Here is a 20720-nt window from a genome sequence, read left to right as displayed (position 1 = left end):
TAAAAGTGATCACTTTGTCGAAAAAAGGCATAACTTTCTGTAAGTATCTCACACCTTCAAAAAAGGTGACCATCGCGATGGAGCAGGTGAAACTTACTTGCGCCACTGGTAGATCTGTTTTATATGGCCCACTTGAAAATCCAAATCAGTCAAGACGACAGGACAGGGAAGCGGGAACGAGGCAAGATTATTATAACGGAGGTAGCGAGAGATTTTTATCTATCTGCATACCTCATCCTTTTCGTGCAAGCAAGAAGGCAATCGGGTTGCCTTTATCAAGCAATTAGCAGAGATACTGACGAAGAAATGCAGCGAGTCGCACTTTAAGTTGTATAAGACATGCAGCTTTAGCGCGTGGGCTAAGAATGACCGAGTTTTGTCAGTGATCTGCAGAATCTCAAGCCGGGTTCCTAGCAAAATATTTGTCTAATCCTACATAACGTGCCGTAAGAAACAGCATATATCGTGGAAGACCATACGAACGAGGCAGTGGAATGACTCTTTGCGGCTTTTACAGTAAATATAGCGGAAAAAATTATTATTCTTGGAGACATTTCGACCAGAAAAATTCGTTATATTAACCATATCTGAGTTGCCTGAAGATTGCGGAAAACTGGAGAGATTGGACTGTGTGAAGGATGTGTAAGGCTACCAGCGAAACTTCAACACTGTAGTAGAAACTGCATCATTGTGTTGCAGGATAACGCTGGCCCACGTGTTACAAAGAGTGTTTCGACTATGGTGCAGAAGCTTCCTTGGGAAGCCCTTCCACATCCTTCACATAGTCCTGATCTCTTCCCATGCGCTTACCATATTTTTTGGCCCTGAAGAAAGCCATTCGTGGTATACAATTTTCCACGGACTAATTATGGTTCGTAGGCAGCAGAAACCATTTTCCATGAAAGCATAGACCGTCTTGTCTCGCAGTGGGATAAATGTACGAATATTAACAGTTATGGCGATTACTTTGAAATAATAAACAGTTCATTAACTTTTTTCATTTGACTGCCCCTTATAGATTACAGCTGCGATTTCTGAGACATTCCCTTCGTACTTAAAGAGAAGATGTGCATGTAATTTCGGGTGTCAAACCAGATTGACTATTCAGTTTTCCTGAACTATAGTATTTGTGTATTGCTTCTTGCGAACACTGATTTAAATTACATGGCAAGAGTTACTCTCTGGAATGGACCCCACCTATTCTCACTGCTTATTGGCGCAGGAAGTTCACTCAAGCTTTTCTTACGATATCGAAACTGTTTTTAAGAAACTGGTAGGCTGGAATTTTGTATTCCTTGTTTTATTCATCGCTTTCGTTTCTTATCGAAATGATTATTATGTCTTCTGTATTGCCCTTTATGCTGAGGGAAACCTCACTAATATCTCAGCATGGGTCGCATCTCTGTATTTAGTTTAGGTAGTTCCTTCCTCTAGCTGATCTGATTCTAGCTTTCATTCCAGCTCCATTAAGTCTCTATTAAATTCTCATCTCCTGTTGGCTGTGTTAGGTGTTCCCTATCCTGGTTGATATAACTGATGCACTATCTTATTATTAATGGTCTGTATGAGTATCCGGCTAGGACACAGGTTGCTGCTGGGCTTTTAGCAGGTCTCTGTTAAAATTTTATGGAATTTAGTCCTCTTAGGCCAAATTTTGATTCCTTCACCCATTTCCAAAGGGCCTACACAGCAGTTTTGGCCTTCACTATTAGCTGTCTTCGTTTATTATCTACGACAAACACACTGCGTATCATTTTCATGTCGATAAAATAGCAATAAGTGCTACAAATTGAGAACAGTCAGATATAATGTACCACAGGGTTCCATTTTAGGTCTTCATTTTTTTCTCATAAACATAAATGATCTTCCACTTGCATTGTCTAGTGATGCAGATGTTATCCTTACTCCAAATTATACAAGCACACAAACAGAAAGTATTAGTAGTTCTCGAAATGATAAAGCAGCTAATGAAATATCTTAAACATCAACATAAGGTTAAAAAAATGATTATCATTAAAGTTTGCCAAGACTCAGACTTTATAATGCATTGCTTCTCATAGATATCCACAAGCTGCGACAACAGTCTGCTCAAATAATAAAATACAAGAAGCAGGTGGTACGTTTTTTGGGATGTATGTAGAACTGAACGTTACTTGGGAAAGCTACACCCTAGAAGCAACGAAAAGGCATAATTCCGCTCCATTCCCACTACTCTAAGAGCATATTAAATATCTTACAGGTAACTTGGTGGAGCTTAAGACTGATCTGGAGAACTTTCCGTAGGAGAATTCCTTTTGCTCGATTGAACAGGATATTCACAGAAAATTGACATTTGAGATTATATTCTAATTAATACCAGCAGTTTAATTGAACAATATTTTACATTTGTATGTCATTTCATTGCATTGTATTTAAAGAGAATGTATTTCCTTGACTTCGTCCATATCCCAGAGACCCTTCTGCAAGTAATTCATGGAATACAACTTGATAATGTAACTTAATTCATTTCATTGTATTGCATTTAAATAAAATGTACCTCCTTCACTTCCCTCCATATCAGACACCCTCTCCACCAGATTCATGGAATACAACTTGAGAATGACAATTAACGACTCAAACGTCTGACTGTCCCCTTATGGTTGCGCCCTCCGTACCTTGCACTGTGTTGACGACATTGCGGTGCCTCGTTAATCGTTCACATTCCCTACTGATGTGATGAGTGATCGAAATTAAGTTGAGTAGGATTTCAGTTAGAGGGTGTAGTGATTTCAGTGCCCACCAGCACACTGTTATCAGCCTTGCTACCGTGGATGACCAGAAGATGTGATAAGATACAGACCAACAGTTGTCTCAGGCGCTAGTTTCAGAGAGAGAGAGCTCTTACCGAAACGCCATAGTAGCCGCCTAGCGATGCCACGTAGTGCTGCGCCTCGCAGTCCATCAAGAGGGACACACCGGAGCGGGGTCCCGCCATAGCTGTCCTCAGCATCGGCTCGTCGGGGTTCACCCACCTGCACAGTGAGTGAGAACTTCATAAGTGAGAGAACATGGTTCGTATGACGGCATACGTGAGGACCAGTTACCTATTACGAGAGATAGTCATAAAGGCATAATTATCACCTCAAAAAAGAGTTACGTAACTAATTTCTATGTACTACACAGTTTTGCAAGTTTCTGATGCTCAAAGACTTTATCAATTACTTGTTTATATACGACTAGTCAGTTATTATGCCATTTTCAAGTGACCCTGCAATATTAATGAAGGTATAATTTTTGTATGAAATTATAAAAGTACCTGTTGGATGGCCTACATCTATTTTTGTAATTTTTCGCCTTGTGTTTTATAGTTATAACACAGCGTCCTAATGTGTTTTACTGATATTATTTATCAGTTTTTATGTTGGAAATTATGTAAGGTGCTCACTTTTGTATTTGCAAATGTATTCTTTTGACAGGAATGTTTCCTTCACTGGCGCATACACATTTACAATGACTTTAAATTTGCGAAAAACCTACGGTAATAGCAACAGTACAAATATATTAGTACATGTTTTCGTGTATCGTGTAAAGATATTTGTATCTTGAGAATTCTGTTGTTTTTAAATTATATGGTCCTCTAGTGAGGCAGTGAAATTTATTCTTTTTCTGTTAGGAAGTCAATAAAAGTTTTCCAAATGTTGTTTCTGTTTAAGTTACATTTGTTCATTAAGAATTTCTCCTGGATATGAATAGGTGTGGATATAGATTTTGAATTCTTCCAGAACATCCGTTGTAGTTCCTTTGCGTACAAAATGTAAAACTGTCGTTGCATTTTCTTTTCGTTCTGCTTTGTGTTTTTGGCTATGTAGGTGCTTCTAAAATGTTGATTGATTACTTTCGCAGTTTTGTGTATGTTCTTTGAACCTAACGTCCAAGTTTCTACCTGTTTGTCCAATGTGAAACTTGTTACAATCACCGCATGAGATTTTATGTATCCCTGGATTAGTTACTCCAACTAATTGTTTGTTAATTCTTCTTGAATTCGAGTTCCAAAGCAAATACTTTCTCATGGTGTATAAGATTTTTCTTATTATCTTTGTAGGAGGTTTTTATATTCAGCGATACAAACTTTCCTCTCTGGAGGGTCTTTGACTTTTATAATGTAAATCAATACCATAGAATTTTATTGTGTAATTTTCAGTGTATGTATATAATTTGGTTGTTAATCTGTTTTGTTTCTTACTAGGTTGGGCTATCAGTGCAATGACTTATAGGCTTAGTGGGAAGAATTCTTTGTGAATTTTTGACTGTGCTCATAAAGATGAGGTTCATTAGAACACATGATTCCTTTTCTTGGTCTGAGAAGATCGCTTTACAATTTTTTTCTAACATTTGTACTGAATCTGTTAGTTGGGATGTGCTTATAGTTATGATATTGTTATTTCTAAGGGTTATTTCTAAGGAATGCAATACCTTTTTAACATAATTTTCAAGTTTCATAATTACTGCAATATTATGTTTCTCTGCTTCATTGTTACTGCATTCTGTGTGCTCAAATTATTATTTATATTTTTGAGAGTATTGTGTTCATTGTCTGTAGTTCTGTTTAAGCATTTTCTGTTGTTTTATTTCTCTTTCCACGAATTTTGCTATTTTTGACATGAACTCATTTTGTTCTCACACTGATAATTTTGTCATGTCTATTGTAACGTCAGTTGTATGTATTAGACTATTTGTAGTTGTATAATATGGGCGGGATTCTATGTTGTATTTAAGACCTCTACTGAGTAGTTCTATGAACTAACTGAATGTTAGTGAATTCTTTACATTCAAAGAGTTTAAATGGTGTTTTGATTTCCTGCTGTGGTCCATATTTGACATTGTGTTGTTGTACTTCTATTAACATACAAATTTTAGTATGCATTTCACAGTTGGTATATCAGATATAGTTGTTTAATGAACTGTTAACAGGACTAAATATCAAAGGTTACAGGCTCCTACTTAACTATAAATGAGCTGTATATTTTTGACATTGTGTGAGTCATTGGGGGTGATCTGAATATTATGTTATTCTTGAAGCCTCAAGTTTGTCAAGATCGTTAGTAATTCTTTTTATTACCAATACCAGTTTCGACAGATGTGATGATGACAGTATGGTTCTGTTGAAACCGGCAACAGTAATAAAAACAACTACTGGTAATCTTGGCAAAATTGATTCTTCATTAATAGTATCAAATGTGCCAGATATAAGTCTTAATTTATTCTGTCTGTTTGGTCTAACTTATTGGTAATTTCATGCTTAATCCAGATTTTTGCTCCAAACCTTCTAATATGGTGCGCTAAGTTAAATTTCGCTTGCACATTTGTACATGTGTATTTTGGTATTTTTTCTTGTGAGGCACTGTTTGTTGAATTTTATGCTCTCTATAATATTTACTGTTTTAATTTTAACGCGTATGTTCAGCAACAATTGCCTATAGTTGTTCTCAGCATTGATTCCAAAAGTTTCTTTTCTGATGGGCCTGCAACATGCGTTAAGTCTGCGAAAGACATAATATATATTTTTACTAGTTTCTAGTGCACATCGATTTTATAAACTCATATTAGCACGCCGCCTCTATGGGAGCCAAAACAAAATGGCGCAACCCATCAATAAAGTCGAGGATCAGGTGTCAATTCGTTTTCAAAATTTGAAGGGGAACAACACTGGAAGAACCCTTGCTATGTTGGTGTAAGTGCACGCAACAATGCACCATCATATGACACAGTGATTAGTTGGCGCAGACTCTTCCAGTGCGGTCAAACAACTCAGAATGACGAAGAACGAGGTGACAGGCCACCTCTCGCGACTGTCCGGGAATTGCAACTGAAGCGAAGCTGTGGTGGTCGAAGACCGACGTATAATAATCGAAGAGATAGTTGGAAAAAATACTAATCAGTGATGGGTCAGTTTTCAACATCTTCCACGACATTTTGAACGTCACAAAGGTAGACGCTCGCTGGATTCTGCGACTGAACACCCTCCTTTAAGGCCCGCCATACCAAAGTAGCTGCGGATATATTGCAGCTGTGTTTGGCAATCCACGTGACTTCTTTAGCCGCTTAATCACCATGAGCGAGTGCTTGGAACGGATATTATGCAAGCCGATTTAGTGAGATTGTCACATCGCGGGTAGACGATTGGCGAAAGAGAAAGCAGGATTTCCAAAGCTTGGAGCAAAGTGTTCCTTAATTGACAGCTACCCGAGCCAGGCTTAAGCTAAGCTGGAATGGGTAACGATGTCTACCATTGTCTGGTATCTTAAGGACCGGATTGAGGGAAAGATGGAGAAGAAAATGAGTGATGTTCTTTTCAGTGGTAAGATCGTGACATTTACCTCAACACATAGGGGGAAAACTTTAATCTGCATAGTGAAACTGGGATTTGAATCGGCACTCTCTCGACTGTGAGTCCAGTGCATTACCATGCAGCACATGATTGTTGGACTAATTGAATAGAGATCAATTAGTATGACATCTGATTATTCAATGTTTTTGATCAGATGATGAGGAAAGTTGAGATCAGTTACGGTTACAGGATTTTTTTCTTTTTTTACACACTTCATTCCCAACCCGTGAGAGCAGACTACGTCCTGTCAAATATCTCAACAGGTTTAGAATGAATCAGAGGAAATACCAATTGGAAGTTTTTTGGAGGAGATTTCAAGTTCCAGCATTTGGATGATGACCACGGAAAACCACCAAAAACATCAGTCTTATTGGGCGAAGGGTACTATCTAACTTAATTGGGACAATGTTGTCAATTGTCCGAGACAATAATTTAAAAATTGTGTATGTGTATGGATTAGAGACATGGAATTTAAAGTTTTCACCATCCAATTGGAAATGTGAGAATATGCAAGGTAAAGTGTTTACGATTTTGATGTGTTGTGGTGGTGGGTGGCTTCAGCTCTGAATGACTCAGGCTCTGAGTAACACCCCGTTGCCCTGGGGCCCACGACTTGTTATGCCTTCTTTTTCTCTCCCCTTCCCATGCTACAAATACCGCCATCCACCCCCAGCCCCGTCTCCTCCAATTATAAAGAGTGTCTCTCTTCAGTCTCTATAGGCCCCAGTGCTGGATCTAGATCCTGCCTGTCCATTTCTTAATTGCTAACTCTCGTATTGTCCAGCCACTCCCCTCTTTTCTTCTATCCTTAATATTTTAGGAAAAATAAAGTATAGACCCCTCTTTCTGGCTTGACTCTCCACTTTTTCTTAAAATTTTGTGCATAGTATGGGTTGTTCGGAGAAACCAATGCTCACTCGTAGCCATTGTCTGTAATTCCTTTGAGTCTTAATTCATAGTGAATGCTGGATCAAAATGGTGTCTGTTCTTTCAGCCATGTGCGAAAGAACGATGCCACATATCACATATATATAATCAATGATAGGACAGCCAGTGATCTCTTCAGTGCAGATGTACACCAGGCCCGAACTCCTGCGGGAATCGGCGAAATGCTGAGCGTAATGAGGTTGAAGGGGCACTACATTCGTAGTGTTTCGATAAGCTGAGAATTTGGATCTGACGGGAGGCGTGCTAAGGTAATCCTTGAAGTCGAGATGACCACTGTGCCTGGATGGTTTAGTGGTCAGAGCATCTGCCTAGAAAGCAGGAAACCCGGTTTGGAATCCCCGTCCCGCACCAATTTTCGATTTTTTATTTCTCGTTACAAGTATTAGTTTTATCGAGCCTGAAGTCATGCTATCCTTCTGAGTTGTTTCTGTTGATAACACAGACACATTTAGACAAAGGCTACATTGCTGCTAGCATATCATCTCCTGAGCTATGTCTTGAAGCACCAGGCAACATGATGGAGAATCATCTAAGAACGTCAACGCCAACCACTGCAAAGGCACTTTCTAGCTGATGGTTGGGTTTCAGAAGAAGTTTCGTTAAGTTTCTGTTGCCTGTAGTACACAGGTCTGAGACGCATCATGTGGTAGTGTGGAGAAAGATAGCTACCCGGCAAACAGTTTATTCCTGCATCTGGAAAGCTTTGAGAGCATTGAACAGGCTGTCGGCTGGAGTTGATGGGTTACTTTAACCAGAGAGTGCCCTAAGGGGTTTTTGTGAAGCTGAGGAATTAATGTCCTGTTTCCTGCAGCGCATCCTTTGACCACCAAAGGGGAATTAACTGGCCAAACACCGTAGATACATACGTTGGAATACAGTCATCGTGGTCATTAATTTCAAACCACTTGCTGGGAGACTCATTCCAGTCTGCTGGATGAGAGAACTATGCTCAAAACACTACATTATCACTCCGCAAAGCAAGAGTGGCAATTGGTTGCGACTAAACGAAACCTACTCGGACGGTTAAGCCACAAGGCGACTCTCCAGCGAGTGGTGCCACGCGACTTTTTGGGGTCAATTCTGGTGTCCACTTGTCAGCTTTGACCAGTGAGGTCGTGTGTGACGACATGAGTTTACGATGCGATCGATGTAAGTGGCTTGTTAAACGTTATCTGTGGTTGTCTTAGTAACTGTCGTAAAGCATGTTTTTATTCCAAATACGTCACGATTTCCTTGGGTGTAGTCAGGCAGGAATCTAAACGCACAGCTTGAAATGCCGTGACTGAATCAACTATCAATCGTATATATAAACTCAGTTCTCATAAATATTTGGTTGTTTCTTTCCGAATGTGGCACTGTTTCCGAGGGTGTGATTAGGCAGGAAACTAAGAGAACATCTTAAGTTGCTGAAAGTGAAACGATTAGGAATGATATTGATGATCTTAGTTATCACAAACAAATTTCGCTTTTCTTGCGTGGGCACCACGATTTTCGTAGGTTAGGTTAGGCAGGAACCCAAGAGCAAATCTTACATGGTTGCGAGTGATACGATCTACAGCCATATTTATAATCTTGGTTCTCACGAATATTTGGGATTTTTTTCAGAATAAGGCACGATTTCTGAGTTTTACATTCCACAGTTCGTTATTTTTCGTGATTTCTCTTCAAGTGTGGATTGATTTTTTCTAATTCTGGTCTCTGTACTTGAGCTACGTACGTCAAGTCTAGTTGTCGCTTGCAAGGTTTGCCTTTTTTTTTTTTTTTTTTTTTTTTTAGTAGTAGTAGTAGTAGTCTAGAGAGCGATACGAATAAGTTAAATACTTGATGGAACTACAGCTCATACCACGTAAAAATCTACTATAGACGTTCCCTTCTGTGAAGTTGCGTTACAGGTACACATACAGCAGGTCTCCGACAATAAAGGCCACTCTGCTGAAACCTTCTGGACAACGTCTGACTCGATACAACACGTCCAGTTGATGCTGCGAAGTCAGATGCCAGTTGCCGCACAGTGCTAAGGTGGAACCATACTTACATGCAAATAACGGTTCTGTCTCCGATATCACACGTGGTCGGCCCTGCACATCCGAGAAACAACAGAACGATTCACATTGAGCCATCGAGTCTCACCAGTTTGCGACTGTCCTGCTTCCATTCTTCTTATGGTCCTCCACCGCAGAGAAGCTGGCAGGCGTCTTCTTTGTGCCATATTGCACCACCGGGGATGTGGGACTACCCGGCAAACAGTACCCTCTTTGATAGGTGCCCTCGCGTCATCGGTGACGCGGTTGTCCGTGACAGGAAAGCCATTTTCAGTGCAGAAGACGGCTGTACGGACATCTGCTGTCAGTTTGTATGATTATACGGTGAATTAGACACAATCTGCTGTCAGTTTGTATGATTATACGGTGGATTAGACACAAGACAGGGAGATAGCGGTTCGTTGCTTTAATTTTGGACACCAGAGTACATGTGTATTATCTTTCTTTACTGTGATACATTAGTTTGTATGCAAATAAGCGCCGTTTGCTTCAGGTATCGCCCGTATATAGCGTCATTGGTCAAATTACTTTTAATTTTAATAATTAACAGCCTCAGTTGCACCGTTTGCCTAGAATTTACCTAGGTTTCAGTCGGGATAACGCAACATTCTTCAGAATAACAGTAACTACCGTCTGTCCATAGTGGACATCGTCAAGCTAAAACTACAAATCCATAAATTATCGTCAGACTATAAAACTTAACTGGAACTGCCTCGGCCCGACTTCGCGGCCGCGATGCGGCAGCCACGAGTGCTGTACTGGAATTGACCGTAGCGTCATGAGGCCCGCCTAGGCGGATACAATACCTTGCGACTGCGCATAAACTGTATGACAGTTACTTGTTGGGACAAGACGTGAACTTAACTCCTGACCTTGAATTTACTAGTAAAGTGAAATAAAAGGTATAGCTGAGGAAAAGGGCGTATATGTTAACCTGTGCAGAACGTACTTAAATCTACTGTCTTAACAGTTATGAAGTATTCAGTGGTCATGATATGAGGAAGACATGTGCTTACAAGGTATGGCCTATCTAGGAAAATTTCTGTGCTTAAGCACAAAGTTTGATCACCTAAAAAGAACTTAGGAGTGGGAAAGATAATATAAAGCTGACATCGTCATTATTACGACTAGATCTAGAAATTTTTAAGACGTAATTGTTAAGCACTTGCTTAGCTATGGTTACAATGCATGAACATCTTATTTACCTAGCACACAAATGGTCATGATTGAACATAGGAACAAGTCTATATCTAATCTGTAACATCCGGCAATGTTGTTGTTGTGATCTTCAGTCCTGAGACTGGTTTGATGCAGCTCTCCATACTACTCTATCCTGTGCAAGCTTGTAAGTAGGCTGTTTATGTTTTCTCTATGTAAGTAGGCTGTTTATGTTTTCTCTATGTAAGTAGGCTGTTTATGTTTTCTTATTGGCAACGTTACGTAGCGCTCAATATGAAAATCACTGGCTGTGCTGTGTGCAGTCTGTGGCTGCTTTGCATTGTTGTAATACTCGCCATTGTAGTGTTAGGCAGCTGGCTGTGAACAGCACGTAGCGTTGCGCAGTTGGAGGTGAGCCGCCAGCAGTGGTGGATGTGGGGCGAGAGATGGCGGAGGTTTGCAATTTGTCATGAACTGATATATATATTATGACTTGTGATGATATTAAGGTAAATACATTGTTTGTTCTCTATTAATATCTTTCATTTGCTAACTATCCCTATCAGTAGTTAGTGCCTTTAGTAGTTTGAATCTTTTATTTAGCTGGCAGTAGTGGCGCTTGCTGTATTGCAGTAGCTTGAGCAGCGAAGATTTTTGTGAGGTAAGTGATTTGTGAAAGGTATAGTTTAATGTTAGTCAGGGCCATTCTTTTGTAGAGAATTCTGAAAGTCAGATTGCGTTGCGCTAAAAATATTGTGTGTCAGGTTAAGGACAGTCGTGTATAATTGTTCAAAGGGGACGTTTCAAGCTTCTTCATCTCCCAGTACCTACTGCAACCTACATCCTTCTGAATCTGCTTGGTGTATTCATCTCTTGGTCTCCCTCTATGATTTTTACCCTCCACGCTGTCCTCCAATACTAAATTGGTGATCCCTTTATGCCTCAGAACATGTCCTACCAACCGATCCCTTCTTCTAGTCAAGTTGTGCCACAAACTTCTCTTCTCCCCAATCCTATTCAATACCTCCTCGGCGCAGTGGTTACACACTGGACTCGCATTCGGAAGGACGACGGTTCAATCCCGCGTCCGGCCATCCTGATTTAGGTTTTCCGTGATTTCCCTAAATCACTCCAGGCAAATGCCGGGATGGTTCCTCTGAAAGGGCACGGCCGACTTCCTTCCCCATCCTTCCCTAATCCGATGAGACCGATGACCACGCTGTCTGGTCTCCTTCCCCAAACCAACCAATACCTCCTCATTAATTATGTGATCTACCCAACTAATCTTCAGCATCCTTCTGTAGCACCACATTTCGAAAGCTTCTATTCTCTTCTTGTCTAAACTATTTATCGTCCACGTTTCACTTACATACATGGCTACATTCCATACAAATACTTTCAGAAACGACTTCCTGACACTTAAATCTATACTCGATGTTAACAAATTTCTCTTCTTCAGAAACGCTTTCCTTGCCATTGCCAGTCTACATTTTATATCCTCTCTACTTCGGCCATCATCAGTTATTTTGCTCCCCAAATAGCAAAACTCCTTTACTTCTTTAAGTGTCTCATTTCCTAATCTAATTCCCTCAGCATCACCCGACTTAATTCGATTCCATTCCATTATCCTCGTTTTGCTTTTGCTGATGTTCATCTTATATCCTCCTTTCAAGACACTATCCATTCCGTTCAACTGCTCTTCCAAGTCTTTTGCTGTCTCTGACAGAATTACAATGTCATCGGCGAACGTCAAAGTTTTTATTTCTTCTCCATGGATTGTAATACCTATTCCGAATTTTTCTTTTGTTTCCTTTACTACTTGCTCAATATACAGATTGAATAACATCGGGGAGAGGCTACAACCCTGCCTCACTCCCTTCCCAACCACTGCTTCCCTTTCGTGCTCCTCGACTCTTATAACTGCCATCTGGTTTCTGTATAAATTGTAAATAGCCTTTCTCTCCCTGTATCTTACCCCTGCCACCTTTAGAATTTGAAAGAGAATATTCCAGTCAACATTGTCAAAAGCTTTCTCTAAGTCTACAAATGCTAGAAATGTAGGTTTGGCTTTCCTTAATCTATTTTCTAAGATAAGTCGTAGGGTCAGTATTGCCTCACGTGTTCCAGCATTTATGCGGAATCCAAACTGATCTTCCCCGAGGTCGGCTTCTACCAGTTTTTCCATTCGTCTGTAAAGAATTCGCGTTAGTATTTTGCAAAAAAAAAACTGCTCTGTGTACTATGGGTCTGTGGTTATCAGTCCCCTAGAACTTAGAACTACTTAAACCTAACTAACCTAAGGACATCACACACGTCCATGCCCGAGGCAGGATTCGAACCTGCGACCGTAGCAGTCCCGCGGTTCCGGGCTGAGCGCCTAGAACCGCTAGACCACCGCGACCGGCTAGTATTTTGCAGCTGTGGCTTATTAAACTGATAGTTCGGTAATTTTCACATCTGTCAACACCTGCTTTCTTTGGAATTATTACATTCTTCTTGAGGTCTGAGGATATTTCGCCTGTCTCATACATCTTGCTCACCAGATGGTAGAGTTTTGTCAGGACTGGCTCTCCCAAGGCTGTCAGTAGTTCTAAGAGAATGTTGTCTACTCCCGGGGCCTTATTTCGACTTAGGTCTCTCAGTGCTCTGTCAAACTCTTCACGCAGAATCATATCTCCCATTTCATCTTCATCTACATCCTCTTTCATTTCCATAATATTGTCCTCAAGGACATCGCCCCTGTATAGACCCTCTACATACTCCTTCCACCTTTCTGCTTTCCCTTCTTTGCTTAGAACTGGGTTGCCATCTGAGCTCTTGATATACATACAAGTGGTTCTCTTTTCTCCAAAGGTCTCTTTAATTTTCCTGTAGGCAGTATCTATCTTACCCCCAGTGAGATCAGCCTCTACATCCTTACATTTGTCCTCTAGCCATCCCTCCTTAGCCATTTTGCACTTCCTGTCGCTCTCCTTTTTGAGACGTTTGTACTCCTTTTTGCCTGGTTCATTTACTGCATTTTTATATTTTCTCCTTTCATCAATTAAATTCAATATTTCTTCTGTTACCCAAGGATTTCTACTAGCTCTCGTCTCTTTACCTACTTGATCCTCTGCTGCCTTCACTACTTCATCCCTCAAAGCTACCCATTCTTCTTCTACTGTATTTCTTTCCCCCATTCCTGTCAATTGCTCCATTATGCTCTCCCTGAAACTCTGTGTAACCTATGGTTCTTTCAGTTTATCCAGGTCCCATCTCCTTAAACTCCCACCTTTTTGCAGTTTCTTCAGTTTTAATCTACAGTTCATAACTAATAGATTGTGGTCAGAGTCCACACCTGCCCCTGGAAATGTCTTACAATTCAAAACCTGGTTCCTAAATCTCTGTCTTACCATTGTATAATCTAACTGAAAGCTGTCAGTATCTCCAGGCTTCTTTCATGTATACAGCCTTCTTTTATGATTCTTGAACCAAGTGTTAGCTATAATTAAGTAGTGCTCTGTGCAAAATTCTACCGGGCGGCTTCCTCTTTCTTTTCTTACCCCCAATCCATAGTCACCTACTACGTTTCCTTCTCTCCCTTTTCCTACTACCGAGTTCCAGACACCCATGACTATTAAATTTTCGTCTCCCTTCACTATCTGTAAAATTTCTGTTATTTCATCATACATTTCTTCAATTTCTTCGTCATCGGCAGAGCTAGTTGGCATATGAACTTGTACTACTGTAGTAGGCGTGGGCTTTGTGTGTATCTTGGCCACAATAATGCGTTCACTATCCTGTTTGTAACAGCTTACCCACACTCCTATTTTTTTATTCATTATTAAACCAACTCCTGCATTACCCCTATTTGATTTTGTATTTATATCCCTGTATTCACCTGACCAAAAGTCTTGTTCCTCCTGCCACCGAACTTCGCTAATTCCCACTATATCTAACTTTAACCTATCCATTTCCCTTTTTAAATTTTCTAACCTACCTGCCCGATTAAGGGATCTGACATTCCACGCTCCGATCCGTAAAACGCCAGTTTTCTTTCTCCTGATAATCCGGCAGTATGGGCCATATAAAATAGATGGTCATTATTCAAGATTAGTATATTTGACCTGAAATGGTCTAGAATCAAGTCAAAAACTAATGCACGTGCCTGATTGAGCTTCTTGGCAAAATTATGGTTATGAGTTGCAGAGAACACTAAAGTACGGGATAATGTGGCGGCAATGGGGTACTCAATTTGCCTCCATGGAGGTGATCCACGGTAATTGGTCAAAGCCGACGGTCGGAATCGGACACTAGGGTTTACCGACGCCTTCACTCCGGCAGCGCCGCACTACTCACGGGTCGAGCTCCGGCAGCAGGGCGCGGTAGTTGAATCCGCAGCAGAAGCCCTCCATGGAGGGCACCGCGTGGACGAGGTCAGCGCAGCGCCGCGGCTGCCCGTTCCACTCGCAGCGCACCACCAGCTTCTCGCAGGGCTGCATCAGCTGCGCATCACGGCCGTCTTTTGTCTCAACGCAGCTCCGCAACTCAGGGGTAATAATACGTCACAGGTGATAGCGTTGCAAGTGCAGTTCACTTGGCGAATTCTCAGCGTAGCAGCTGAGGGTTATCTTGAGACGAACCACTCGTGAAAAGAAGTGTGGTCACGAAATATCCAAATATAGGGAACTGCAATAGTGATGAAGAAGTGGATGTAACTGTATGTGGAGCAGAAGGAGGAGAAGGAAGGCATTACTACTTTTAGTAAGATACACAGGGCGTTTCAAAAATACTTTTACAAACCTTGGCGACAGATTCCTTACAGCAAAGCAAGAGGAAAGGTTCTTATAAAAATATATGCCAAAATTTTTCGTTTTCGATTTATTAATTAAGTAGGCTGACACGTTACTTTAAAAATGAATAAAAAGTAACCCCAATCTTAATTAACGCCTGAAAATATTACAATTAATTTTACATATACAGGGTGGTCCATTGATCGTGACCAGGCCAACGAAAAAACTACAAAGATCGAAACTTGTCTAGCTTGATGGGGGTAACCAGATAGCGCTATGGATGGCCCGCTAGATGGCGCTGCCATAGGTCAAACGGATATCAGCTGCGTTTTTTTTTTAAAATAGGAACCCCATTTTTTATTACATATTCGTGTAGTATTAAATAAATATCAATGTTTTAGTTGGACCCCTATTTTCGCTTTGTGATAGATGGCACTGTAATAGTCACAAACATATGGCTCACAATTTTAGACGAACAGTTCGTAACAGATAGGTTTTTTAAATGAAAATACAGAACGTAGGTACGTTTGAACATTTTATTTCGGTTGTTCCAATGTGATACATGTACCTTCGTGAACTTATCATTTCTGAGAACGCACGCTGTTACAGCGTGATTACCTGTAAATACCATATATTAATGCAATAAATACTCAAAATGATGTCCGTCAACCTCAATGCATTTGGCAATACGTGTAACGACATTCCTCTCAACAGCGAGTAGTTCACCTTCCGAAATATTCGCACATGTATTCACAATGCGCTGACGCATGTTGTCAGGTGTTGTCGGTGGATCACGATAGCAAATATCCTTCAACTTTTCCCACAGAAAGAAATCCGGGGACGTCAGATCCGGTGAACGTGAGGGCCATGATATGGTGCTTCGACGACCAATCCACCTGTCGTGAAATATGCTATTCAATAGCTATGTGCCGGATATCCATCATGTTGGAAGTACATTGCCATTCTGTCATGCAGTGAAACATCTTGCAGTAACATCGGTAGAGCATACGTAGGAAATCAGCATACATTGCACCATTTAGATTGCCATCGATAAAATGGGGGCCAATTATCCTTCCTCCCATAATGCCGCAACATACATTAACCCGCCAAGGTCGCTGATGTTCCACTTGACGCAGCCATCGTGGATTTTCCGTTGCCCAATAGAACATATTATGCCGATTTACGTTACCGCTGTTGGTGAATGACGTTTCGTCGCTAAATAGAACGCGTGCATAAAATCTGTCATCGTCCCGTAATTTCTCTTGTACCCAGTGGCAGAACTGTACACGACGTTCAAAGTCGTCGCAATGCAATTCCTGGTGCATAGAAATATGGTACGGGTGCAATCGATGCTGATGTAGCATTCTCAACACCGACGTTTTTGAGATTCCCGATTCTCGTGCAATTTGACTGCTACTGATGAGCGGATTAACCGCGACAGCAGCTAAAACACCTACTTGGGCATAATCATTTGTTGCAGGTCGTGGTTGACGTTTCACATGTGGCTGAACGCTTCCTATTTCCTTAAATAATGTAACTATCTGGCGAATGGTCCGGACACTTGGATGATGTCGTCCAGGATACCGAGCAGCATACACAGCACACACCCGTTGGGCATTTTGATCACAATAGCCATACATCAACACGATGTCGATCTTTCCCACAGTTGGTAAACGGTCCTTTTTAACACGGATAATGTATCACGAAGCACATACCGCCCGCACTGGCGGAATGTTACGTGGTACCACGTACTTATACGTTTGTGACTATTACAGCGCCATCTATCACAAAGCGAAAAAAGTGGTCCAACTAAAACATTCATATTTCTTTACATACTACACGAATATGTAATAAAAAATGGAGGTTCCTATTTAAAAAAGCGCAGTTGATATCTGTTTGACCTATGGCAGCGCCATCTAGCGGGCCAACTATAGCGCCATCTCATTTCCCCCTTCAATCTAGTCGAGTTTCGTTCTTTGTAGCTTTTTCGTTTGATGCTTATTTCGTGAGATATTTGGCCCAGTCACTATCAATGGACCACCCTGTACAAATAAATTTGTATATTAATCGAAGGAAACGAAGTATTAATGAGATGTATTTTTAATTATTCATGATTTATTTTGTAAAAAAATATCTGTGAGTTAAAATGTGTAGAAAAAACTCTGTGAAACAAAACGTAGTAAGCACCTTCGCTGCCTAGCGATATAAGAAAGCGGAACGGAACTCGACTCATTCGCTCTCTCTCTCTCTCTCTTATCTTTTTCTTTCTTTCTGGTTTTTTTTCTTTTTTTTTTTTTTTTTTTGCTACCAGGAGAAGCTGTGTAACTGTCACTTCTACGCTTTTGTTGAACAATTACGTTAATTTGATGTTTAGTAGGCTTGTTTCATTCGAAGATTCCTTTTCATTATTATCCACGTCATATGTGATTTTACCATGCATTTTTGTAGTCCAGTTTCAGGTTGCATCGAAGAGAAGTTGCTGGTACATTGTTAGTGTTCATTCGCCTTTTAATCCATCAGATTATAATTCTTACATGCCTGAGATCATTTCTATCGGTGTTCTTCTTTCAAAACCTGGGCAACGCTGTTATGCGAACCGCTTAATTTTCAGATCTGTCATTGGCCCCAAACAATGTCGTCTGCCAACGTACTCGCCGGTCTGATGCAATGACTATGCTGGAAGGCAGCTTTATTAGAAAAGGGAGTAAATTTTTGTGTGCCATGTTTTATCATTTCAGTATTATTGCCTCCAGAAAAGCTAGCAACGTTCATGCAGTCTTCTCAACCAGTTCTTACCAATTATTCAGTGCTTTCTCAAAGGTCACTTTTATTAGCAGAGATAAAATCCATTAACATTCAATTTTAATTCATCTCCATCTAGCCAATAGTAATTAAATAAAACATCTTATTTTTTTATATAATTTCTTTCACTGAGAAACGCTAAGTGGTGCTCAAGGACTTACCAGGTACAACCCAACAGCTTCACTAATCGGTGCACCCGTTTTTTCATTTTATCCTAGATGCTGTTATGTTGCCAGGGAGACTTGTTGACATTCGTCGTTCGTTTATCTTGAATGTCTCGATTTTGTACAAGTACTACAGATATTGAGTTACTGAAAGTCCTCTGTTCAAGCATGGCAGGATATTCATTTCCTGAGCCGGCAGACGCGACTTTTAAACAGGCTACGAGTATGGCAATGGGCAAGAGGCCGCATGGCTGTACCAGACTGCGTTTCTAGGACGAAAACAGCCGTGTCATCCAGCCTTTGGTACTATGTATCGTCGCGTTGACAAAACAGGATTCGTAGCACCACAGACTATGGGTCAAGGAAGACCACTTGTGGCTCGTGTGCCTATAAGGAAGAATGCGTTCTACAGGTTGTCGATGAAGAGCCAGGTATCGGCGTCATACAAGCGGCCCTTGCATGCGGCTCACCTCCAAGTTCAGAATGGAGGACACTTCACGAACAACTCATGCATCCTTATTAACTTCAACAGTGTGCGGAGCCTTACGCCCGTTTATCATCCACCACGAAAGAACTTTTGCCGATTGTTTGTTGTAGAAACTGCCAATCCGTTGTTTGTCCCTTCAGTTCTATTTACAGACACGTTTAGATGAGACAGATTAAGAAATTTTCGCAAGCATCACATTTGGGCCGATACCAGGCCTTACGCTGCAGTACTTGCTAGACATCAGCATCAGTAAAAGATTAATGAACGGGTTGGATTTATAGGTGACTGTCTGCCAAGGTCATACATTCTCCCAGCACGTCTTACAGGTGCTGTCTTGAGGGACTTCATCAAAAGACCGTACAAGACCTAATACAAGATATGCTCTTGGAAATAAGAAGAAGGAAAGAAGGAAGACTGTGTTCAACGTCCCGTCGATGTCGAGGTCATCACGAGGTCATTAGAGACGGAGCACAGGCTCGAATTGTGTCAAGGATGAGGAAGGAAGTCGGTCGTGCCCTTCCAAAGGAACCATCATGGCATTTGCCTGGAGCGACTTAGGGAAATCACGGAAAACCTAAATCTGAATGGCCGAACGCGGTTGTGAACCGTCCTCCCCAATGTGACTCCAGTATGCTAACCACTGCGCCACCTCGCTCGATACAAATAAGGAGAAACGTTTGGTTTATGCATGATGGAGTTCCAGCACATTTTGGTCTCAATGTTCGAGATGCTCTGACAGGTATATACCATGACACATGTATACGCAGCGGACCAGTTGCATGGCCTGCACGTTCCCCCGAATCCTTTGGATTATTATCTCTCGGGACACCTTAAACTACAGGTCTATGCAGCAGACCACTCGAACGCAGAAACTCTTCATCGGCGTGTCATCGAAGCCAGCGAAACCATACTGTACCGTCAGGCAGTGTTTCAGAAAGGATGCGACAGTCCATGATTCGACCACTACATGCGTGTTTAGAAGCAAGAGGACATTTGGAACATTTGTTATATGTTGATGAGCTCTATTTACCTGAATCGTTAACTTTCATTAAAACTGAAATCGAAGAACTTTCGGACATGTGTTTATCTGAAATTTTTCTCGTTCTGGTGTAAGGAACCTGTCCACAATGCTTGTAAAAGTATTTTTGAAACACCCTGTACACAGTGCTGGGCGTCAAAAATGCATCATGAAAACGAAGGCCGTGAGTGGTATTTATGATTATTTTTCCGAAAAGGTTCAACGCCAACATTAGGATGAGTTTTCAAGAAGTTTAGAACGCTGAAAATTGTACTGAAATCAAATTTATGGTGTCCAAAGAAAGGTAGGTTTGATTACTACAGCCCGAGCCACGAACGATGGCGTTTGTCGCAGCTCGAGACACGGACGTGGAATGCACTGTTTCGGCTGCGGTAAACGCACACGTGTGTTCTGTACCTGAAGAAATCGTCTATACTGCGATGTCTCTCGCTTCTTAGTGCAGAGTTTGTCGCTTACCGACACCAATCGGCCCTGACAATTGGCAGTAAATAACTCGTTACTATCACGTTTAATGCTCGCATTGGCTACGACATCCATGCAGAACACTGAAAACACTACTGAACTCTCGTTGACTATAGGAGAATTTGTGATGTATGTGCGCAGAACAACCTTAAACTCGACCGCCATCGTTCGTGACTTGAGTTCAAACAGAAAGTTGAAAGAAAAGAAAAACGAGTCCACGGACGCAGCGCGTTAAGTGAAAAGAAACAGTCTACGGAGGAAAAAATCACAGAGTTAGTTTAACGGTGCGTGCCTCTCGCATGAGCGCGCCTGCGGGATAGCCAGAGAGCAAGGCGGCGGCCCCTCGCACCGCCCGCCGGCCCCCCTCAGCCATCACTGGGTTCACCAAATGCGGCAGCTGCTGCAGGGCCTCCAGGGCGTCTGCCCGGCTCACACCAGTCGCCCGCGTCCTGAAACACCGTCCAGCCGCTGAGTGCAGG

The 20720-nt window shown here is 41.4% G+C and overlaps 1 protein-coding gene across 1 annotated transcript in view; it reads right to left on the bottom strand.

The window, feature by feature from the left end:
- Window positions 1-20720, bottom strand: part of LOC124620029 (pickpocket protein 28-like) — an 86452-nt gene that overhangs the window by 51582 nt on the left and 14150 nt on the right. Inside the window, exons 3-5 of the mRNA XM_047146695.1 lie at window positions 20534-20690; window positions 14854-14999; window positions 2885-3011 (exon numbers count right to left, since the gene is read on the bottom strand). Coding sequence (XP_047002651.1) covers window positions 2885-3011; window positions 14854-14999; window positions 20534-20690 — 430 coding nt within the window. The remainder of the gene's footprint in view (window positions 1-2884; window positions 3012-14853; window positions 15000-20533; window positions 20691-20720) is intronic.

This window comes from Schistocerca americana, chromosome 6 (genome assembly GCF_021461395.2).
Source record: "Schistocerca americana isolate TAMUIC-IGC-003095 chromosome 6, iqSchAmer2.1, whole genome shotgun sequence".
In the NCBI taxonomy this organism is placed as follows: domain Eukaryota; kingdom Metazoa; phylum Arthropoda; class Insecta; order Orthoptera; family Acrididae; genus Schistocerca; species Schistocerca americana.
This window is presented reverse-complemented; position numbering and strand designations above follow the sequence as displayed.